The sequence below is a fragment of the Nomascus leucogenys genome, chromosome 4 (genome assembly GCF_006542625.1).
Source record: "Nomascus leucogenys isolate Asia chromosome 4, Asia_NLE_v1, whole genome shotgun sequence".
Classification (NCBI taxonomy): domain Eukaryota; kingdom Metazoa; phylum Chordata; class Mammalia; order Primates; family Hylobatidae; genus Nomascus; species Nomascus leucogenys.
The window spans coordinates 104,622,924-104,641,086 of NC_044384.1; the positions used below are offsets into that span (position 1 = coordinate 104,622,924).

At 40.1% G+C, this 18,163-nt stretch overlaps 1 protein-coding gene across 4 annotated transcripts in view; it reads left to right on the plus strand.

The window, feature by feature from the left end:
• SETD2 (SET domain containing 2, histone lysine methyltransferase) overlaps positions 1–18,163 on the plus strand; it is a 148,990-nt gene that overhangs the window by 113,754 nt on the left and 17,073 nt on the right. For all 4 annotated transcript variants that reach the window (XR_004029763.1, XM_030811916.1, XM_030811918.1 and 1 more), the window contains 3 exons: positions 6,087–6,221; positions 9,164–9,303; positions 14,131–14,242. Coding sequence is in view for 3 of the 4 variants with exons in the window: in XM_030811916.1 (XP_030667776.1) it covers positions 6,087–6,221; positions 9,164–9,303; positions 14,131–14,242 (387 nt within the window). In the remaining variant the exon portion in view is untranslated. The remainder of the gene's footprint in view (positions 1–6,086; positions 6,222–9,163; positions 9,304–14,130; positions 14,243–18,163) is intronic.

Genomic DNA, 18,163 nt, shown 5'->3' on the forward strand with positions numbered 1-18,163 from the left:
GGCTTACTCCTGTAATCCCAGCACTTTTGGAGGCTGAGGTGGGCAGATCGCCTGAAGTCAGGAGTTCGAGACCAGCCTGGCCAACATGGTGAAACCCCATCTCTACAAAAATACAAAAATTAGCTGGGCATGATGGCAGGTGCCTGTAATCCCAGCCACTGGGGAGGCTGAGGCAGGAGAATCATTTGAACCCAGGAGGCAGAGGTTGCAGTGAGCCAAGATTGCGCCATTGCACTCTAGCCTGGGAGACAGAGTGAGACTCCATCTCAAAAAAAAAAAAAAGTCACAGTTTAAAGATACTTCTAGCGGATATATATTTGAGAAACTAGCATTTGTATAACAATTTTTTTTATTTTTGGAGACAGAGTCTGGCTCTATCACCCAGGCTAGAGTGCAGTGGTGCAATCTCGGCTCATTGCAACCTCTGCCTCCCAGGTTCAAGAGATTCTCCTGCCTCAGCCTCACTAGTAGCTGGGATTACAGGTGTGCACCACCACTCCTAGCTAATTTTTTGTATTTTTAGTAGAGACAGGGTTTCACCATGTTGGTCAGGCTGGTCTCGAACTCCTGACCTCCGGTGATCAACCTGCCTCGGCCTCCCAAAGTGCTGGGATTACAGGGTTGAACCACCATGCCTGGCCACATTTGTGTAATTTTAAGACATTTGAATGAGAGGGCTCTTTAAATGTTACATAGGTTTTTCAGCCGGGCGTGGTGGCTCACATCTGTAATCCCAGCACTTTGAGAGGCTGAAGCAGGAAGATCACTTGAACTCAGGAGTTTGAAACCAGCTTGGGCAACATAGTGAGACCCTGTCTCTACAAAAAGTAAACAAAATTAGCTGAGTGTGGTGGCACATGCCTGTGGTCCCAGCTATTTGGGAGAACTGAGGTGGGAAGATTGCTTAAATCCAGGAGGTTGCGGCTGCAGTAAGCCAAGATTGTGCCACCGCACTCCAGCCTGGGTACAAAAAAAACGAACATTCATGTTTTTCTGTGATACAGAAAAAAACAAAAATCTCATATAGGTTTTTCCTTAGCAAATAGATAAGTCACATGATATATGTACATGTCTCACAAACGTGTATATCTTCTGCATTATTCTAGTCAAACTGCAAATCACTTTCCCTTCTTGGTTTATAGAAACCAAATTAATACTGTTAAAAGCTTAGAAGTCTTTTTTAAAAAATATAAGTAGATACTGCTGTTGTTATCTCCCAGCCAACATTTGGAAGTGGTCTTCTAAACCACTGCTTTATTCCATATGAATCAAATACTAGTGTCTGCATAATGAGCCTTACTTAAACATCTGATCTTGTCAGAAAAATTCTTCATGAACATATTGTCACCGATGGCCAAAGAAATTTTGTCCTCCAAAATATCAGCAGTTTTCTGTTGTACATTTGGATGATTGACTTCCTGGTCACTCTAGAAATAACATGTTTTACCCTGGTGATTTTTTTTTTTTTTTTTTCAAAATTAGAATTCGAACTAGCTCTTTTATTGTTTTATAAAATCAGAGTATCAGAATATTAAATGTTCACACTCAAAATATGTTAGGTAATTATGAAACTCATTCTATTCCAAGTAAGTGAAGGTACCAGTAGTAGGAAATGAAGTCAGAAAAGTTACAATAGGGTGTTAGGGGGAGCTTTAAGAGGATTTTTGGCTGTTAGACTGAGTAATGTGGAAATCCACTGGAGCAGTTAGAATTGAATAGCATGATCTGACTTATTTTGAGAGGATCACTGGCTGCTCTGGGTAAAAGAGATTGCAGGAGTCAAGGGCAAAAGTAGGAGACTGGCCAGGCATGGTGGCTCATGCCTGTAATCTAAGCACTTTGTGGGGCTGAGGTGGGAGGATCCCTTGAGCCTAGTAGTTTGAGATCAGGTTGGTTAACATGGCGAAACCTCATCTTTACAAAAAATACAAAAATTAGTTGGATGTGGTGGCATGCTCATGTAGTCCCAGCTACTTGGGAGGCTGAGGCAGGAGGATCATCTAAGCCCAGGAGGTCAAGGCTGCTGTGAGCCTTGATGGCACCACTGTGTTCCAGCCTGGGTAACAGAGTGAGACCTTGTCTCAGAAAAAAAAAAAATATAGGGAGACAAATAATGGTCATGGCAAGAGAACATGGTCACTTGCACATGGTATGAGTAGAGGGATAAGAAAATAGGCCAGGTGCAGTGGCTCACATCTATAATCCCAGCACTTTGGGAAGCCGAGGTGTGGCGATCACTTGAGGTCAGGAGTTCAAGATCAGCCTGGCCAACATGGTGAAACCTCGTCTCTACTACAAATACAAAAAAATTAGCTGGGCTTGGTGGCGCACGCCTGTAATCCCAGCTACTCAGGAGACTGAGGCAGGAGAATTGCTCGAACCCAGGCAGCAGAGGTTACAATGAGCTGAGATCGCGCCACTGCACTTCAGCCTGGGCGACAGAGTGAGACTCTGTCTCAAAAAAAAAAAAAAAAAAAAGAAAAAAAAGAGGAAATGTATACAGGTTGAGTATCCCTTATCTGTAATGCTTGGGACCTGAAGTGTTTTGTATTTCGGATTTTTTTTCAGATTTGGGAATATTTACATTATATATACTTAGTGGTTGAACATCCCTAAGCCAAAATCCAAAATATTCCAGCGAGTATTTCCTTTGAGCACCATGTGGACGCTCAAAAAGTTTCATATTTTATAGCATTTGGGATTTCTGATTAGGGAAATCAGAAATGTTTATGCTCAGCCTGTACATAAATACAATCATGTGCCATGCAATGGCGTTTTGGTCAACAACAGATGGCATTTATGACAGTGATCCTCATAAGATTATTATGGAGGTAAAAAATTCTTCCGGCCTTCTGACATCTTGATGATCCTGACTGTGTAAGCCTAGCCTAGTGTGTGTGTTTATGTCTTAGTTTTTGTTTTTTTATGTTGATACATAATAGGTATACATATTTTCAGGGTACATGTGATAATATATTCATATAATTTGTAAAAATCAGTGTATTGAGATATCTATCACCATAAATATTTGTCTTTTCTTTATACTAGAAACATTCAATTATTCTCTTCTAGCTATTTTGAAATATACAATAAGATTATTCTAAAGTATAGATACCTTACTGATCTATCAAATACTTGGTCATGTTTCCTCTATCAAACTGTATGTTTTTCCCATATATATATATATATATATGTTTTTATATATGTTTATATATATAAGAAACATAAGTTTATATATATAAGAAAAATGTATAAATATATGTAAAAATATATAAACTCATAGAATAAGTTTATATATAATATAATATATAAACTCATAGAATAAGTTTATATATATAATATATAAACTCATAGAATAAGTTTATATATATAAGAATACATATATATATATTTAGAAAACTTATATAGTCTATTAAAAACTTACAGAATAAGAATAAGGATATAAAGAAAATATTTGGCCCAGAGTGTTGTCTCACATCTGTAATCCCAACAGTCTGGGAGGCCAAGGCAGGAGAATCACTCGAACACAAGAGTTCAAGACTATCCTAGACAACATAGCGAAACCCTGTCTCTACAAATTTGTTTTTAATTAGCTGGGTGTCGTGGCACATACTTGGGAGGCTGAGATGGGAGGATTGCTTCAGTCCAGGAGTTCAAGGCTACAGTAAGCTATGATCACACTACTGCATTCCAGCCTGGGTGACAGAATTAGACTCTTTTTTAAAAAAAATGTAGGCCAGGCGTGGTGGCTCACACCTGTAATCCCAGCACTTTGGGAGGCCGAGGTGGGTAGATCACAAGGTCAGGAGATGGAGACCATCCTGGCCAACATGGTGAAACCCCGTCTCTACTAAACTAAAAAATATTAGCCGGGCATGGTGGCACACACCTGTAGTCCCAGGTACTCAGGAGGCTGAGGCAGGAGAATTGCTTGAACCCGGGAGGTGGAGGTTGCAGTGAGCCCAGATGGCGCCACTGCTCTCCAGCCTGGCGAGGAGGAGGGAGGGGGGTTGTTTATACAGCTGTAGAATGTGTTTGTATTTTAAGGTAAGTGTTACAAAAGAGTTAAAAAGTTGAAAAAATTTAAGTTTATAAATAAAAAACTTATAGTAAGTTACAGTTAATTTATTAAAGAAAAATGTTTTATAAATAAACTTAGTGTAGCCCAAGTGTTCATAGTCTACAGTAGTGTACAGTAATGTCCTAGGCCTTCATATTCACTCACTCACCACTCACTCAAAGCAACTTCCAGTCCTGCAAGCTTTCTTTATGGTTAGTTCCCTATACAGGTGTACCATTTAAATTTTTTTTTTTTTAAGACAGCGTCTCGCTCTGTTGCCCAGGCTGGAGTGCAGTGGCACCATCTCGGTTCACTGCAACCCTCCACCTCCTGGGTTCAAGCGATTCTTCTGCCTCAGCCTCCTGAGTAGCTGGGACTACAGGTGCATGCCACCACACCTGGCTAATTTTTTGTACTTTTAGTAGAGATGGGATTTCACCGTGTTAGCCAGGCTGGTCTCTATCTCCTGACCTCATGATCCACCCACTTTGGCCTCCCAAAGTGCTGGGGTTACAGGTGTGAGCCACCGTGCCCGGCCTAAAAAATTTTTATACTGTATTTTTACTGTACCTTTTCCATGTTTAGATAAACAGATACTGTTGTGTTGTAGTTGCTTACAAGTCTTTATTGCAGAAACATGCTGTACAGGTTTGTAGCCTAGGAACAACAGACTATACCATATAGCCTAGGTATCTAATAGATTTATGAAGTACACTGTATGATGTGTAAGTACCTCATACACTTAGTAGGTTTGTGAAAGTACATTATATGATGTTACCACAACAATGAAATCTCCTAACTGCATTTCTCAGAATGTACTCCCCTTGTTAAGCAATACATGACTGTACATTTTCCTCTCAGGCTTTGTGATACTATTCTGATGATAATTCTGCCTTAACAATTAATGTTTTTCAGTCTGGTTTATTATCCAAGTAGATTAAGCTGATCCAGAATACCAAATTAAGTATTCTTTTCCTTTTTCCTGTGTCTTGTCAGTAATTATTCGTCCAGAAACCTGCTAGGTAGCTGCATTGCCTATTCAGACTACGTGAGTTTTTACTGGTATCATTTGGAATTATATTTTGTATTTTGAGTACTTACCATTTAATGTTTCTGTAATCATTTTACCTGCTAGAATCTCAGTCCATAGAAGCAAAATCTCTCCTTAAGGATACATGTCTATTCAATTCCTTAACAGTCACCACCTCTTAGGACAGCAAGGCTATTTTTCAGTCTTCTTATCACTTCTTCTTTAAGTAGATTTTCTATGCTTGAGAAATAATTACAGAGTAGGTTTAAGCCCTAGCATAGTACTTATTTCTTATGAAACTCCAGGCATGGGCAGTACCTGGTCTTGATGGTGGTCAGCACTAAATGAGATGATGTGTGTTAAGGGTCTTCTTGCATCATAGAACACTGTATAAGTTAGTGTGTTGTGAGAATTTCAGATGCATTGATTCTGCTGTCTTTCTGCCAGGGGGTTTTATCATAGAAGACTACAAAAAGCTAAAACAAAAGGTAGCTTAAAATTTGATCATCTTATTTACTATGATTCACACCCTTTGACCTTTTCTGATCCAAACAACCTGTTTGTTATTACAAGTTGGTAGCAAATGGCTTCCTGAAAAGAGCAGTGTGGCATTGTTTCTTGGATATCCCAGGAGCAGCACTTCATTGGTTTTTGCTTATAGAAACTGTCTACCTGTTTAGTTTTCAATGTTATTCCAATGTCATTGAAAGCTAAACAGTTGGAGAATTTCTATGACCAAAAAAAAAAAAAAAAAGTTTTTTCTTATGATAAAGTAAAATCAAAGTAAGTAAATGAACAGGGAATTAGTAAAAAAAAAAAAAAAGAAACCTTGGGGTTTGAAACAAAAAATTGTTTTGCACATTTATGTCCAAATATATAAACAAAAAATTTAAAAATGTTATGGGTATATTTTTAAGATTGTGCCAACTTGGAAGTCAGTCTGTTTATTAAAGTGACAAAAGCTTAAATTATTTATTTCTTCATTTTATCTTTTAGAGTTATGCCCAGCCAAGTCTTCAGTATATCCAGGGGCAACAGATTTTCACAGCTCATCCACAAGGAGTGGTGGTACAGCCAGCCGCAGCAGTGACTACAATAGTTGCACCAGGGCAGCCTCAGCCCTTGCAGCCTGTAAGAAATATTTCAGTTGTTAAAACTCATTGGCTAGCTACTTTGTCTTTAGAAGGTTTTCTTTTTGGTTTGGTTTTGTTTTGGGTTTTATTTTTGGATTTTTTTTCACGTGTTCTTTGTTTATTTATTTTTATTTTTTTTTTGAAACAGAGTCTCGCTCTGTCACCCAGGCTGGAGTGCAGTGGCATGATCTCGGCTCACTGCAAGCTCCGCCTCCTGGGTTTTCGCCATTCTCTGGCCTCAGCCTCCCGAGTAGCTGGGATTACAGGTGCCCTCCACCACGCCCAGCTAATTTTTGTATTTTTAGTAGAGACGGGGTTTCACTGTGTTAGCCAAGATGGTCTCAATCTCCTGACCTCATGATCTGCCTGCCTTGGCCTCCCAAAGTTCTGGGATTACGGGCGTGAGCCACTGTGCCCGACCTTAATTTTTGTATTTTTAGATACGGGGTTTCACCATGTTGGCCAGGCTGGTCTTGAACTCCTGACCTCAAGATCTGCCCGCTTCGGCCTCCCAAAGTGTTGGGATTACAGGCGTGAGCCACCGTACCTGGCTGAAGTAATAATTTTCTAGACCAGCTATCTATTAGTATTTATGGCGTACAGGTTGAGTATCCCTTATCTGAGCTTCAGGGGACCAGAAGTATTTCACATTTCAGAATTTTATGGATTCTGGAATATCTGCATTATAATTACCACTTAAGCATCCCTACTTTGAAAATCTGTAACTTGAAATATTCCAATAAGCATTTCCTTTGAACATGGCCTTTTGATTGTCCTGTCAGCACTCAAAATGTTTTGTATTTTTGTATTAGGGCTGCTTAACCTGTACTAGAATATGATACTGTACTAGTCACCATGGACTAGGCATGTAGAATTGTGTGATATACTTCACTATACATGTTGTACAATGTTTAAAAAAATTTTTTTATACGATGTTTAATATTAAGATAAGCTTTTGGTATTCTGCAGCATATGTAGGAGAATATGGTGAAATCTCAAAGTGTTGTTGTTTTTGGATAAAGTGGAAAATAAGAGGTTGGCGTGGGAAACAATTGAAAAAACTAAACAGAATAGCATGGTCAAATCAGCACTTTAGAACACTTACAGTTCTGGAGAAAGCTCTTGTAGCAATCCAGCAATTGATGGTGACTTTAGACAGGACAGTTAGTGAAGATGGACTAAAAATACTATATGTGAAACAACAGGATAATAAGATAATGTGTACTTAGAGCAGATGTTTGAGTGGTTGTTATGAGTTGAGCCCTTCTAGGCTTTTTTTTTTTTTTTGAGATGAAGTCTTGCTTTGTTGCCCAGCCTGGAGTACAGTGGTTTGATTTCAGCTCACTGCAACCTCCGCCTCCCAGGTTCAAGCAATTCTCCTGCCTCAACCTCCTGAGTAGCTGGGATTACAAGTGCACACCACCACACCCGGCTAATACTTTTGTATTTTTAGTAGAGACAGGGTTTCACTATGTTGGCCAGGCTGGTCTCAAACTCCTGACCTCGTGATCCACCTGCCTCGGCCTCCCAAAGTGCTGGGATTGCAGGCGTGAGCCACTGTGCCCGGCTGACTAGGCATTTTTAATACAAACATAAATAAGTTTCCATTTGTATTCTTAAAAGCTGATCTTTCAAATAAGAGAAAGATGATGGTCACAAGAGAAAGATGGTGACTACACTAAAAATAGAGTTTTGTGTTGGGAATAAGTACTGAATGGTTTGGAATATATTTTTTCTTTTTTGCCTTAAACTATTAAGAGATAAATGGTTTGGAATATTAAGTGACACAGAAGCTTGGGGAAAAGAGGTCACTTTATAAGCTAAAGGATAGGGTAATGGAGGAATTGAAACTTAAGCTGGGCCAGAAAACCCCAGCTGGGTGAAATAAGAGATAAAGAAGAGTATACACAAAGCAAGAATGCTCAAAGACCCGTGTTTGCTTAAAAGTGAACACATTTTATCTGAGCCTGGGGTCTTCAGGTTCCTCTTTAACTGTGCAAGCAAAGGTAAAGGTGAAAAAAGTATTCTTCATTAATAGGCTTGAAAGAAGGAACAAGTATATATCCTTGTGGTGATTACTAGTCTGCTAGGGCTGCCGTAACAAAATACCACAGACTGAGTGGATTAAATAACAGAAATTTTCTCACAGTTCTTGAGGCTGAAAGTCCAAGATCAAGGTGTCAGCAGTGTTGGTTTCTCCTGAGGCTTCTCTCCTTGGCTTGCAAATGGCTACCTTCTTGCTGTATATACCTTTTCTCTGCGAGTGTCCTCTGGTGTCACTTCTCTTTTAATAAGGACACCGTCCTATTAGATAAAAAGTCCTCACTCTTATGACTTCATTAATCTTAATTAGCTCTTTACAGGCCCTGTGTCCCAGTAACAGTCACAGCAGGATTAGAGCTTCAACATACATGTTTTGGGGAAACAAAAATCAGTCCATAAGTGATTATGAGGTTTTTATGTTTTTCAGAATGTAGCACTAATATTTTATAGTTTTGAGGTTTCAAGTACAGAAAAAATATAATTGATAAATGTTAACATTCTGTCATATTTGCTTCTCGGGGTTTTTTGGTTTTTCTTTTTTTTTTTTAAGATAAAGATATTTCTGGAGCCCATTTAGTTAATTGGTATCCTGCAGTCGATATGTCTTAGAATTGGTGTTTTAAAGTTGAAAAATGCTGCTCTATATGATAAACTGCTGGCTGTTTTTAAATATGGTATCTTGGATGGTAAACTTAGAGCCAACTGTCAATTTTCTGATAGCTCTGTAAAGCTCTTTATATATGCTGTTCCTTATTTCCCAGACTGTACCTTTCCTTTATCCTTTTTTTTAAGAGGAGATAGATGTACATTTTTACATATTTAAGTGGGCTATTTTGTCCTATTTGGCCAGATTAAGAGAGATATCACTGATCAAAAATGTGTGTGTTTTCTTTGTAGTCTGAAATGGTTGTGACAAATAATCTCTTAGATCTGCCGCCCCCATCTCCTCCCAAACCAAAAACCATTGTCTTACCTCCCAACTGGAAGACAGCCCGAGATCCAGAAGGGAAGATTTATTATTACCATGTGATCACAAGGTAAGAGGAGCTGTATGGGCATTCCCATGTCTGCTTTTACTTAATCAAAGAAGTTGCCACTATAAGGGGAGTTTTACAGTTGTAAACTTCTTGTCATTAGCTGTTCACTGTGCTTGAAGGCTGCTGGATTTCCAGAATCACATCTTAAATGTATTTTAGACCTTAGACTTTGGTTCTTTTTGTATTTGTTTTGGTGTATTTTTATTTTATTTATTTTGTCACCCAGGCTGGAGTACAGTGGTGTGATCTCAACTCACTGCAACCTTTTGCTCCCATGTTCAAGTGATTCTCGTGCCTCAGCCTCCCAGTAGCTGGGATTACAGGCATGTACCACCATGCCTGGCTAATTTTTGTGTTTTTAGTGGAGACGGGGTTTCACCATGTATGTTGGTCAGGCTGGTCTCGAACTCCTGACCTCAGGTGATCTGCCCCGCCCGCCTTGGACTCCCAAAGTGCTGGGATTGAGCCCCTGCACCTGGCAGTTTTGGTGTATTTTTCATCCGCAAGACTCTTGGAGAAAGCTAAGGAGATTTTTTAAATGTTACTTCATCTAATACTGTATAAGTATCAGGGGTCATAGACAGATCTTTTCTGTAAAAGGCCAGAAAATAAATATTTTAGTTTTGCCAGCCAAGCAGTCTAGATCATAGCTACTCAACTCTGCTGTTCAATTTTTTTTTACGGACAGCACTTTTTCTATTTCCAAATTAAATAGCTAGATTGTTTATCTTTGACACACATTATTTATGCTTACTGTAGAAAGCAAATACAGTAGAAAAGTACTAAAAAAGAAGTATAATTCCTGGAACTGCCACTACTCAGAGATAACTCATTTAATGTTTTTAAAAATACCTTTTAGACAGATAGCTTTATGTGGGTATATGTACTTTGTGTGTGTGTCTGTGTGTGTGTGTATATATACACTCTATATAATCTTACGTAAATTGTTAAGATACATGTTTTTGTAGTCTCTTTATTTACTAATCTATTTTATAGAGCTTTATCAATTAACATGGAACTATGGAATTTTTTCTTTAAATTTTTTTTTTCTTTTTTTTGTAGAGACAGAGTCTTGCTTTGTTGCCCAGACTGATCTTCACGAACTCCTGGCTTCAAGTGATCCTCCCACCTAAGCCTCCCAAAATTCTGGGATGACAGGCGTGAGGCACCACACCCAGCTACAACTGTTAGTTTTAGTAATGTTTATACTTTGTTGCAGGGCTGGCAAACTATGCCCACAGGCCACTTGTTTTGGCAAATAAAGTTTTATTGGAGCACAACCATGCACATTTGCTTACAAATTGTCTATGGTTGCTTTCACACTACAATGACAGAGTAGTTGTGATAGAAACCATTTGGCCCACAGGTCAAAATATTTATCATCTAATCATTTACAGAGAAAGTTTGCCAACCCCTGCTGTATTGTATAGCTATATCAAATTGTATTTAACTCACTCTGATTTGATAGGTCTTCACTATTTTATATCTAACTATAACCCTGGGCATCCTTAGGGACACTAATCTTACTACTTCTTCGAGAGGGTACTTAGAAGTGGAATTGTTGGGCAAAACAGGTACACATTTTAAATTGAGAAATATTGTCAGCTTACCATTAAACAATAGTTTGTATCAATTTGGACTCTCACCAAAAAAAAGTATGTATGAGTTCCTTTTAGCCATGTACAGCAGCTCATGCCTATAATCCTAATGCTTTGGGAGGCTGGGGCAGGAGGATCGCTTGAGCCCAGGAGTTTGAGACCAGCTTGGGCACCATAGTGAAACCCCATCTCTACAAAAAATACAAAATTAGCTTGGCATGGTGGTGTGCACCTGTAGTCACAACTACTTGGGAGGCTGAGGCTAGAGGATCACTTGAGACAGGAGGTCAGATCTGTAGTGAGCCATGATTGTGCCACTGCATTCCGGCCTGGGTGACAGAGCAAGACCTTGTCTCCAAAAAAAAAAAAAATCCTTTTCCCTCATGTCATCTCTTTTAACCTTGCAAGTCTAACAGGTGGGAAATATTTTTATTTTCAGTTATTTTACCATTGAGATGGGATGTCTTCATTCGATTGTTGGTCATTTGTATTTTTTGTGAGTTACTTGTGTGGGCCATCTACCCATTTTCTGTCCAGTGTTAGATTTCTTTATCAAGAGTTTTGTATCTGATATCTTGTGACATAAAGAAGTTTAAAATTTTCATATATTTTTCCTTTCTGCTTTCTGCTTAGAAGGGCCTTCCTTATTCGCATTAAAATGATTCTATAGGCTGGGTACAGTGGCTCACACCTGTAATCCCAGCACTTTGGGAGGCCAAGACAGGCAGATCACCTGATTTCAGGAGTTCAAGACCAGCCTGGCCAACATGATGAAACCCTGTCTCTACTCCAGATACAAAAATTAGTTGGGCTTGGTGGCAGGTTCCTGTAATCCTTGCTACTTGGGAAGCTGAGAGGCAGGAGAATTACTTGAACCCTGGAGGCAGAGGTTGCAGTTAGCCGAGATTGCGCTACTGCACTCCAGCCTGGGTGACAGAGTGAGACTCTGTCTCAAAAAACAAAAAGGCTTTTATAAAATGAGTCCTCATTATGTTGCTAATTGAATGTGTAATGATTTTAAAAACCATGTGTGGTTTAACCAGAACTTTTTTGTTTTTTTTTTTTTTGAGACAGAGTTTTCACTCTTGTTGCCCACGCTGGAGTGCAGTGGCATGATGTCGGCTCACTGCAACCTCTGCCTCCAGGGTTCAAGTAATTCTCCTGCCTCTCAGCTTCCCGAGTAGCAGGGATTACAGGCACCTGCCACCATGCCCAACTAATTTTTTTTTTTTGTATTTTCAGTAGAGACAGGGTTTAACCACGTTGGCCAGGCTGGTCTCAAACTCCTGACCTCAGGTGATCCACCCGCCTCGGCCTCCCAAAGTGCTGGGATTACAGGTGTGAGCCACCACACCTGGCCAGAACTTTGTTTTTTAACACCAAAACAAATTTTAAATATTCTATCAATCTTCCAAAAATAAAAAAAGTTTGGGCCAGACATGGTGGCTCACGCCTGTAATGCCAGCACTTTGGGAGGCTGAGGTGGGCGGATCATGAGGTCAGGAGTTTGAAACCAGCCTGAGCAACATGGCGAAACCTCGCCTCTACTAAAAATACAAAAATTAGCCGGGCGTGGTGGCGCGCACCTGTAATCCCAGCTACTCAGGAGGCTGAGGCAGGAGAATCGCTTGAACCCGGGAGGCAGAGGTTGCGGTGAGCTGAGATCACGCCATTGCACTCCAGCCTGGGTGACAGAGCGAGACTCTATACCAGAATAAAAAAAAAAAAAGTTTGTATTTCTTGTTTATATGTATACCTTTCCCATCTTTTCTAGGTTTTTTTTAGTAGCTAAAAACAGACCTACATATATTTGTTCAGTTTCTATAATAACACCCTTAGCTGCTTGTGGTTCTTTTATTATGATAGAAATCTTGAGCCTTTTAAAATAAATGAGTTCCATAGGTCCGAGGTAAGCCTATTTTTACAATAATCTATCTATCTATCTATCTATCTATCTATCTATCTATCTATCTATCTATCTATATGTATATATATGTATATATATGTATATATATATACACACTGATTTATATCAAGTGTCTTTAATGCTGTTATATTGTTGACTAAAGATTGATGTGGTGGGAAAGCAGAAGACTGTAGTGACAAGATTGACCTGCCAGATTTGTTAGATCCTTTGAGGCTTTTGACATTTTAAGTCACTGTCCTCATAACATTCTCTGTTACAGCTGGCTTCAGACTCCTGAACGTGAATATCCTTTCTTCCACTTTTTATCCTACAGATCTTTTTTAAAAAAGAAAAATCTTTGCTTGCTTATTTTCAAAATGACTGTAGACATTTAATGAGTTAACATGGCTGAAACCTTTTTGCAGTCGGTTGAGAATATTTTTAGCAGAGGGTACAAGTTTTTGTTTTTTGTTTGTTTGTTTTTTACGACAGAGTTTCACTCTTGTTGCCCAGGCTGGAGTGCAATGGCACGATCTTGGCTCACTGCAACCTCTGCCTCCCAGGTTGAAGTTATTCTACTGACTCAGCCTCCTGAGTAGCTGGGATTACAGGTGCCCACCACCACGACTGGCTAATTTTTTGTATTTTTAGTAGAGATGGGGTTTCACCGTGTTGGCCAGGCTGGTCTCGAACTCTGGACCTCAGGTGATCCACCCGCCTCAGCCTCCCAAAGTGCTGGGAGTACAGGCATGAGCCACCACGCCTGGCCAGGGGTACAAGTTTTTAACCTGTACGTATTTTTCTTGTCAGTCATTAAACCAGAGGGGCAGAACTATTAAAAAGAAAACTCCTACAGCAAGGGATAATTTTCTCACGTGGTCAAGGATTGTGAGAGGTGTTACATGATTTATTTTGCTCTAATTATATGCTAGGTACAGTCACTGTTTACCTCTTCATCTACAGAGGGGTGACATAGGCAGGGACCTATTTCCTGTACATTTTAAGCTTTGCCCGATCTTACTTGCATGACAATAAGAGTCAGGTGAGAGACAGACAGGATGTTTGGGTTTACTGCTCTCTTTGACACCCAGTCAGTGTTGCCACATCATTGCCCACAGAAATACTGTCATTGAGGAGGGGCATGTCTCTGTGCTAGAATCATTGCTGTTAGGAAGATAGAAAAGGTTTGTCTCTAACTCATGGAGCTGACTTATTCTATGTCTTATTGTATGTTGTATTTTATGTATGTATGAGCAGTGATGTTTATGTCAGAATTCTCTGTTTCCTAGCCCTGACAGCATGCCTGCTTTTATCTCTTTCTAGGCAGACTCAGTGGGATCCTCCTACTTGGGAAAGCCCAGGAGATGATGCCAGCCTTGAGCATGAAGCTGAGATGGACCTGGGAACTCCAACATATGATGAAAACCCCATGAAGGTGAGTATGGCTTACACATGTATTTCCTGATCATTTGGGAGTCCATCCAAGCCCATCCCACATGGTCTTGGGATTCTTTTTTCTTTATTCCGAAAAATAAGTGAGTGACCATGCATGTATCAAGATGTAGAGATGAAGTCAGGGAGAAAGAATGGCCTTTTTTTAGACATTCAGAGACTCAGATGTATACTAACTACTTACTCATTTGAGGGAGAATTGTGAGGGGTGTTCAAAACACCCATTACTATGATCGCTTCAGGGCCTCTCTTGTTCTCTCTCTTTGCCTTTTTTTTTTTTTTTTTAAATGAGAAGGAGTCTCACTCTGTTGCCCAGGCTGGAGTGCAATGGTACAATCTCGGCTCACTGTAACCTCTGCCTCCTGGGTTCAAGCAATTCTCCTGCTTTAGCCTCCTGAGTAGCTGGGACTACAGATGTGCACTCCATGCCCAGCTAATTTTTGTATTTGTAGTAGAGACGGGGTTTCACCATGTTGGCCAGGCTGGTTTTGAACTCCTGACTGCAGGTGATCTGCCTGCCTCAGCCTCCTGAAGTGCTGGGATTATAGATGTGAGCTACCACGCCCGGCCTCTCTTTGCTTTTTGTTATTAGTGCCCATAACATATGCTTTCATGATTGGTCTGTTCAAAACCAATAGGAGGGGTGGGTTTTGTTGTTGTGTTTTTTGTTTTTTTGGTGTGATCTTGGCTCACTGCAACCTCTGCATCCTGGGCTTCAGCAGTTCTCATGTCTCAACCACCCAAGTAGCTGGGATTATAGGTGTGTGCCACCCTGCCTGGCTAATGTTTGTATTTTTAGTAGAGATGAGGTTTTGTCATGTTGCCCAGGCTGGCCTTGAACTCCTGACCTCAAGCAATCTGGCTGCTTCAGCCCCCCAAAGTGTTGGGATTACAGGCATGAGCCACGACAGCTGGCCGTATGAAGTGTCTTGAATGAAATCAGATATCATATTTTTATGTTCTAAAACCTGAATAATTTTTTTTAGTTTTGAAAATAATTAAGTACTTCAGTGGTTAAATTATTGGGAATACGTGGAAGAAGGAAGAGGGAAGAAAAGGAGCTGGAGTGAGAAGGGATTAAAGTAGAAATGAATTCATTCTTCTGTTTATATTTTATTCACTTTTGGAGGAAATGTTTTTCTCTTTTCACATGTGTTTGGCATTTGCAAAAAGATACACACTTAAGTTCAATCCATGTGGAGTTTGCTAAATTTCAAATGAATCACATAAATCACTTAGCCACTTCACTCCAGCTGTTGGGCTGTCGTGTTTTCCTGAATCATTTAGGAATATGCCCAAGACTGCTAGGCACTTGCCATTTAAATTATATGTAAGCTTAAATACAAACAAAAATCACAACTCCCGTTTCCAGACTTCTGTACTGTGTTAGCTATATCTTTCGAAAAATAAACAAAGGGATTAAGGTAAGATCTGGTGCAGCAATACAGCTGAGTTCTGGGGCCAAGTTTATAAAGCATGTTGGAGGCCTTACCCTTCTTATAAGCCCAAGTTCATGGGCACCATAACTATTAATCTTGATTCAGTCTTTTGGTCTAGTATATGCATATTAAATTAGGCCTTTCAAAGCAAATGAGGAATGGGCATGAAGTTCACTGTTGCTTATTTAATACTCAAGGAATTGTCTTTTTTATATGAAGACCTGTGTTAGGAAATCCAGGTCATCAAACTAGCCAAGCACAAAGTAGGAGCTGAGAAGTAGGGGCCAAGTAAAAGGGCAGCTTATGTGCCATGCTACACAATTAGACCTTCATTCTCTGGCTAGCTGGTGAGAATGGGAAACCTTTAAAGTGATTTGAGCAGTGACATTTGCCTTTTACAAGGCTCTCTGCTGGAGATGGACTGGAGGGGTTGACCATGGAACTGGTGCCTTCACAATGAGCTTATTGTAGTAGTTAGGTCTGCTCAGCACCCAACAGCACCAGGCACCACCTGTTAAAAATGCAGACTCTCACTCCTGTCCCTCCCTGTCCCAGACCTGCTAGATCAGAATCTGAAGTGATACAAGGTCCCAAGGTAATTACACATTGAAGTCTAAATAATTGGCAGTATTGTTTGTGATCAACTGTAAGAGAAGTATGATAATAAAACCTTACTATATCCAACCACCCAGAGTGAGTGCGCTTGTCAGGTTATGTTTGATCTTTACTCCTCTGTTTTACCGTAGGTGCATGTGTGCCTGGGGAGTAGGCTCTTGAAAGTATTATATCCAAAAGGCAATGCCTGAATTATAATCTACTAGCTTGGAACTTTGGATCTCTAAATACACATTTTAAATCACACAGATCTGAACTTAATCTCACTCTTTCACATTTTGGTTATTTATCAGACATTTGAGTTCCTATTCAGCACAAATGCCATGCCCAGACCTGGGGATGCAAAAGCAGTATAAGGCAAGGTTATTGCTCCCAAGGGTCATAAGAAGGTAAGGTTTGAAAATGTACAGTATTATGTGGTTAAGTGGTAAACTGAGGGAGTTATTTATTTTGTCATTTGGTTTGCTTTGATTTGTTTTTAGAGGCAGGGTCTCCCTCACTCTGTAGCCCAGGCTGGAGTGCAGTGGGGCAAGCATAGCTTACCGTAACCTCGAACTCCTGGGCTCAAGTAATCCTTTCATCTCAGCCTCCTGAGTAGCTGGGACTATAGGTACATGCCACCATGCCTGGCTAATTTTTAAAAATTGTTGTAGAGACAACAAACAAGGACTTTAGAGGACTGCAAAAGAAAATATAGTCCATCCTAGGAAGGAAAAGAGCACTAAACTAAATCTAACACTTAATTCACAATTAATTCTGATATATTGATATGCTCATGTGTGTTGGGGGAGGTACATGTATAAAAACGAAAGGGAATGGGAGATTATAAAGAGAAAACATTCCTCCTAATACTAGCTCTTAACTGCCTCGGGGGGTTATAGGGTAGTACTTCTAATGGAGATTCAAAGGTGTCAGCTTCACTCAGTTGTTAGAGAAGATTGGAGAGGCCCTTTTATTCTTTTCTGCCATTGTATGTATACATAAATAAATCCACAAATAATAATAATGAGAGTGCACAAAGAATTAAGCTGCCAAATGTATTTCCTGTTGTGAACAAATAAAGGTAGAGGTCTTCTCTCCCAAAAAGAATAATCATAGGCTAGGCACAGCAGCCTACTTTGGGAGGCCGAGGTGGCCCAATCACTTGAGGCCAGGAGTTCAAGACTAGTCTAGCCAACATGGTGAAACCCTGTGGCTCAAGCCTGTAATCCCAGCACTTTCGGAGGCCCGGGCGAGTGGATCACCTGAGGTCAGGAGTTTGAGACCAGCCTGGCCAACATGGTGAAACACTGTCTCTACTAAAAATAGGAAAATTAGCTGGGCATGGTGGCACATGCCTGAGCACATGGTAATCCCAGCTGCTTGAAAGGCTGAGGCAAGAGAATCGCTTGAACCCGGGAGATGGGGGTTGCAGTGAGCTAAGATTGCACCACTGCACTCCAACCTGGGCAACGAGAGCGAAACTCTGTCTCAAAAAAAAAAAAAAAAAAAAAAAGAAAATCAAACCACGACAGGGCTTATAACTTTAGTTACTTGAGTGCAAGTGTTAAGATTTGGTCTTGGTTTTCAGTCAGAAATTCACATATAAAATCAATCAGATTAATTTCTCTATACTGAAGAGCTGAGTCCCCCTCAGTTCTTAGGAGATACACACATTCCCCTGGGCTTCAAGCCAGCCTCCTTCTAGATTACGTCTCCTTCAAGCCTGTCCCTGCCTATACTGGCAGTCCTGCACCATGTGCTTCCTCAGCATGGTACAAATGGTTGCTTATAGCTCTGTCATGCTTTTTCATCCTGGGAGCATACAAGAAACTCAACCAGAGAAAGTTAGGAGGACTTTGTGAGAAAGT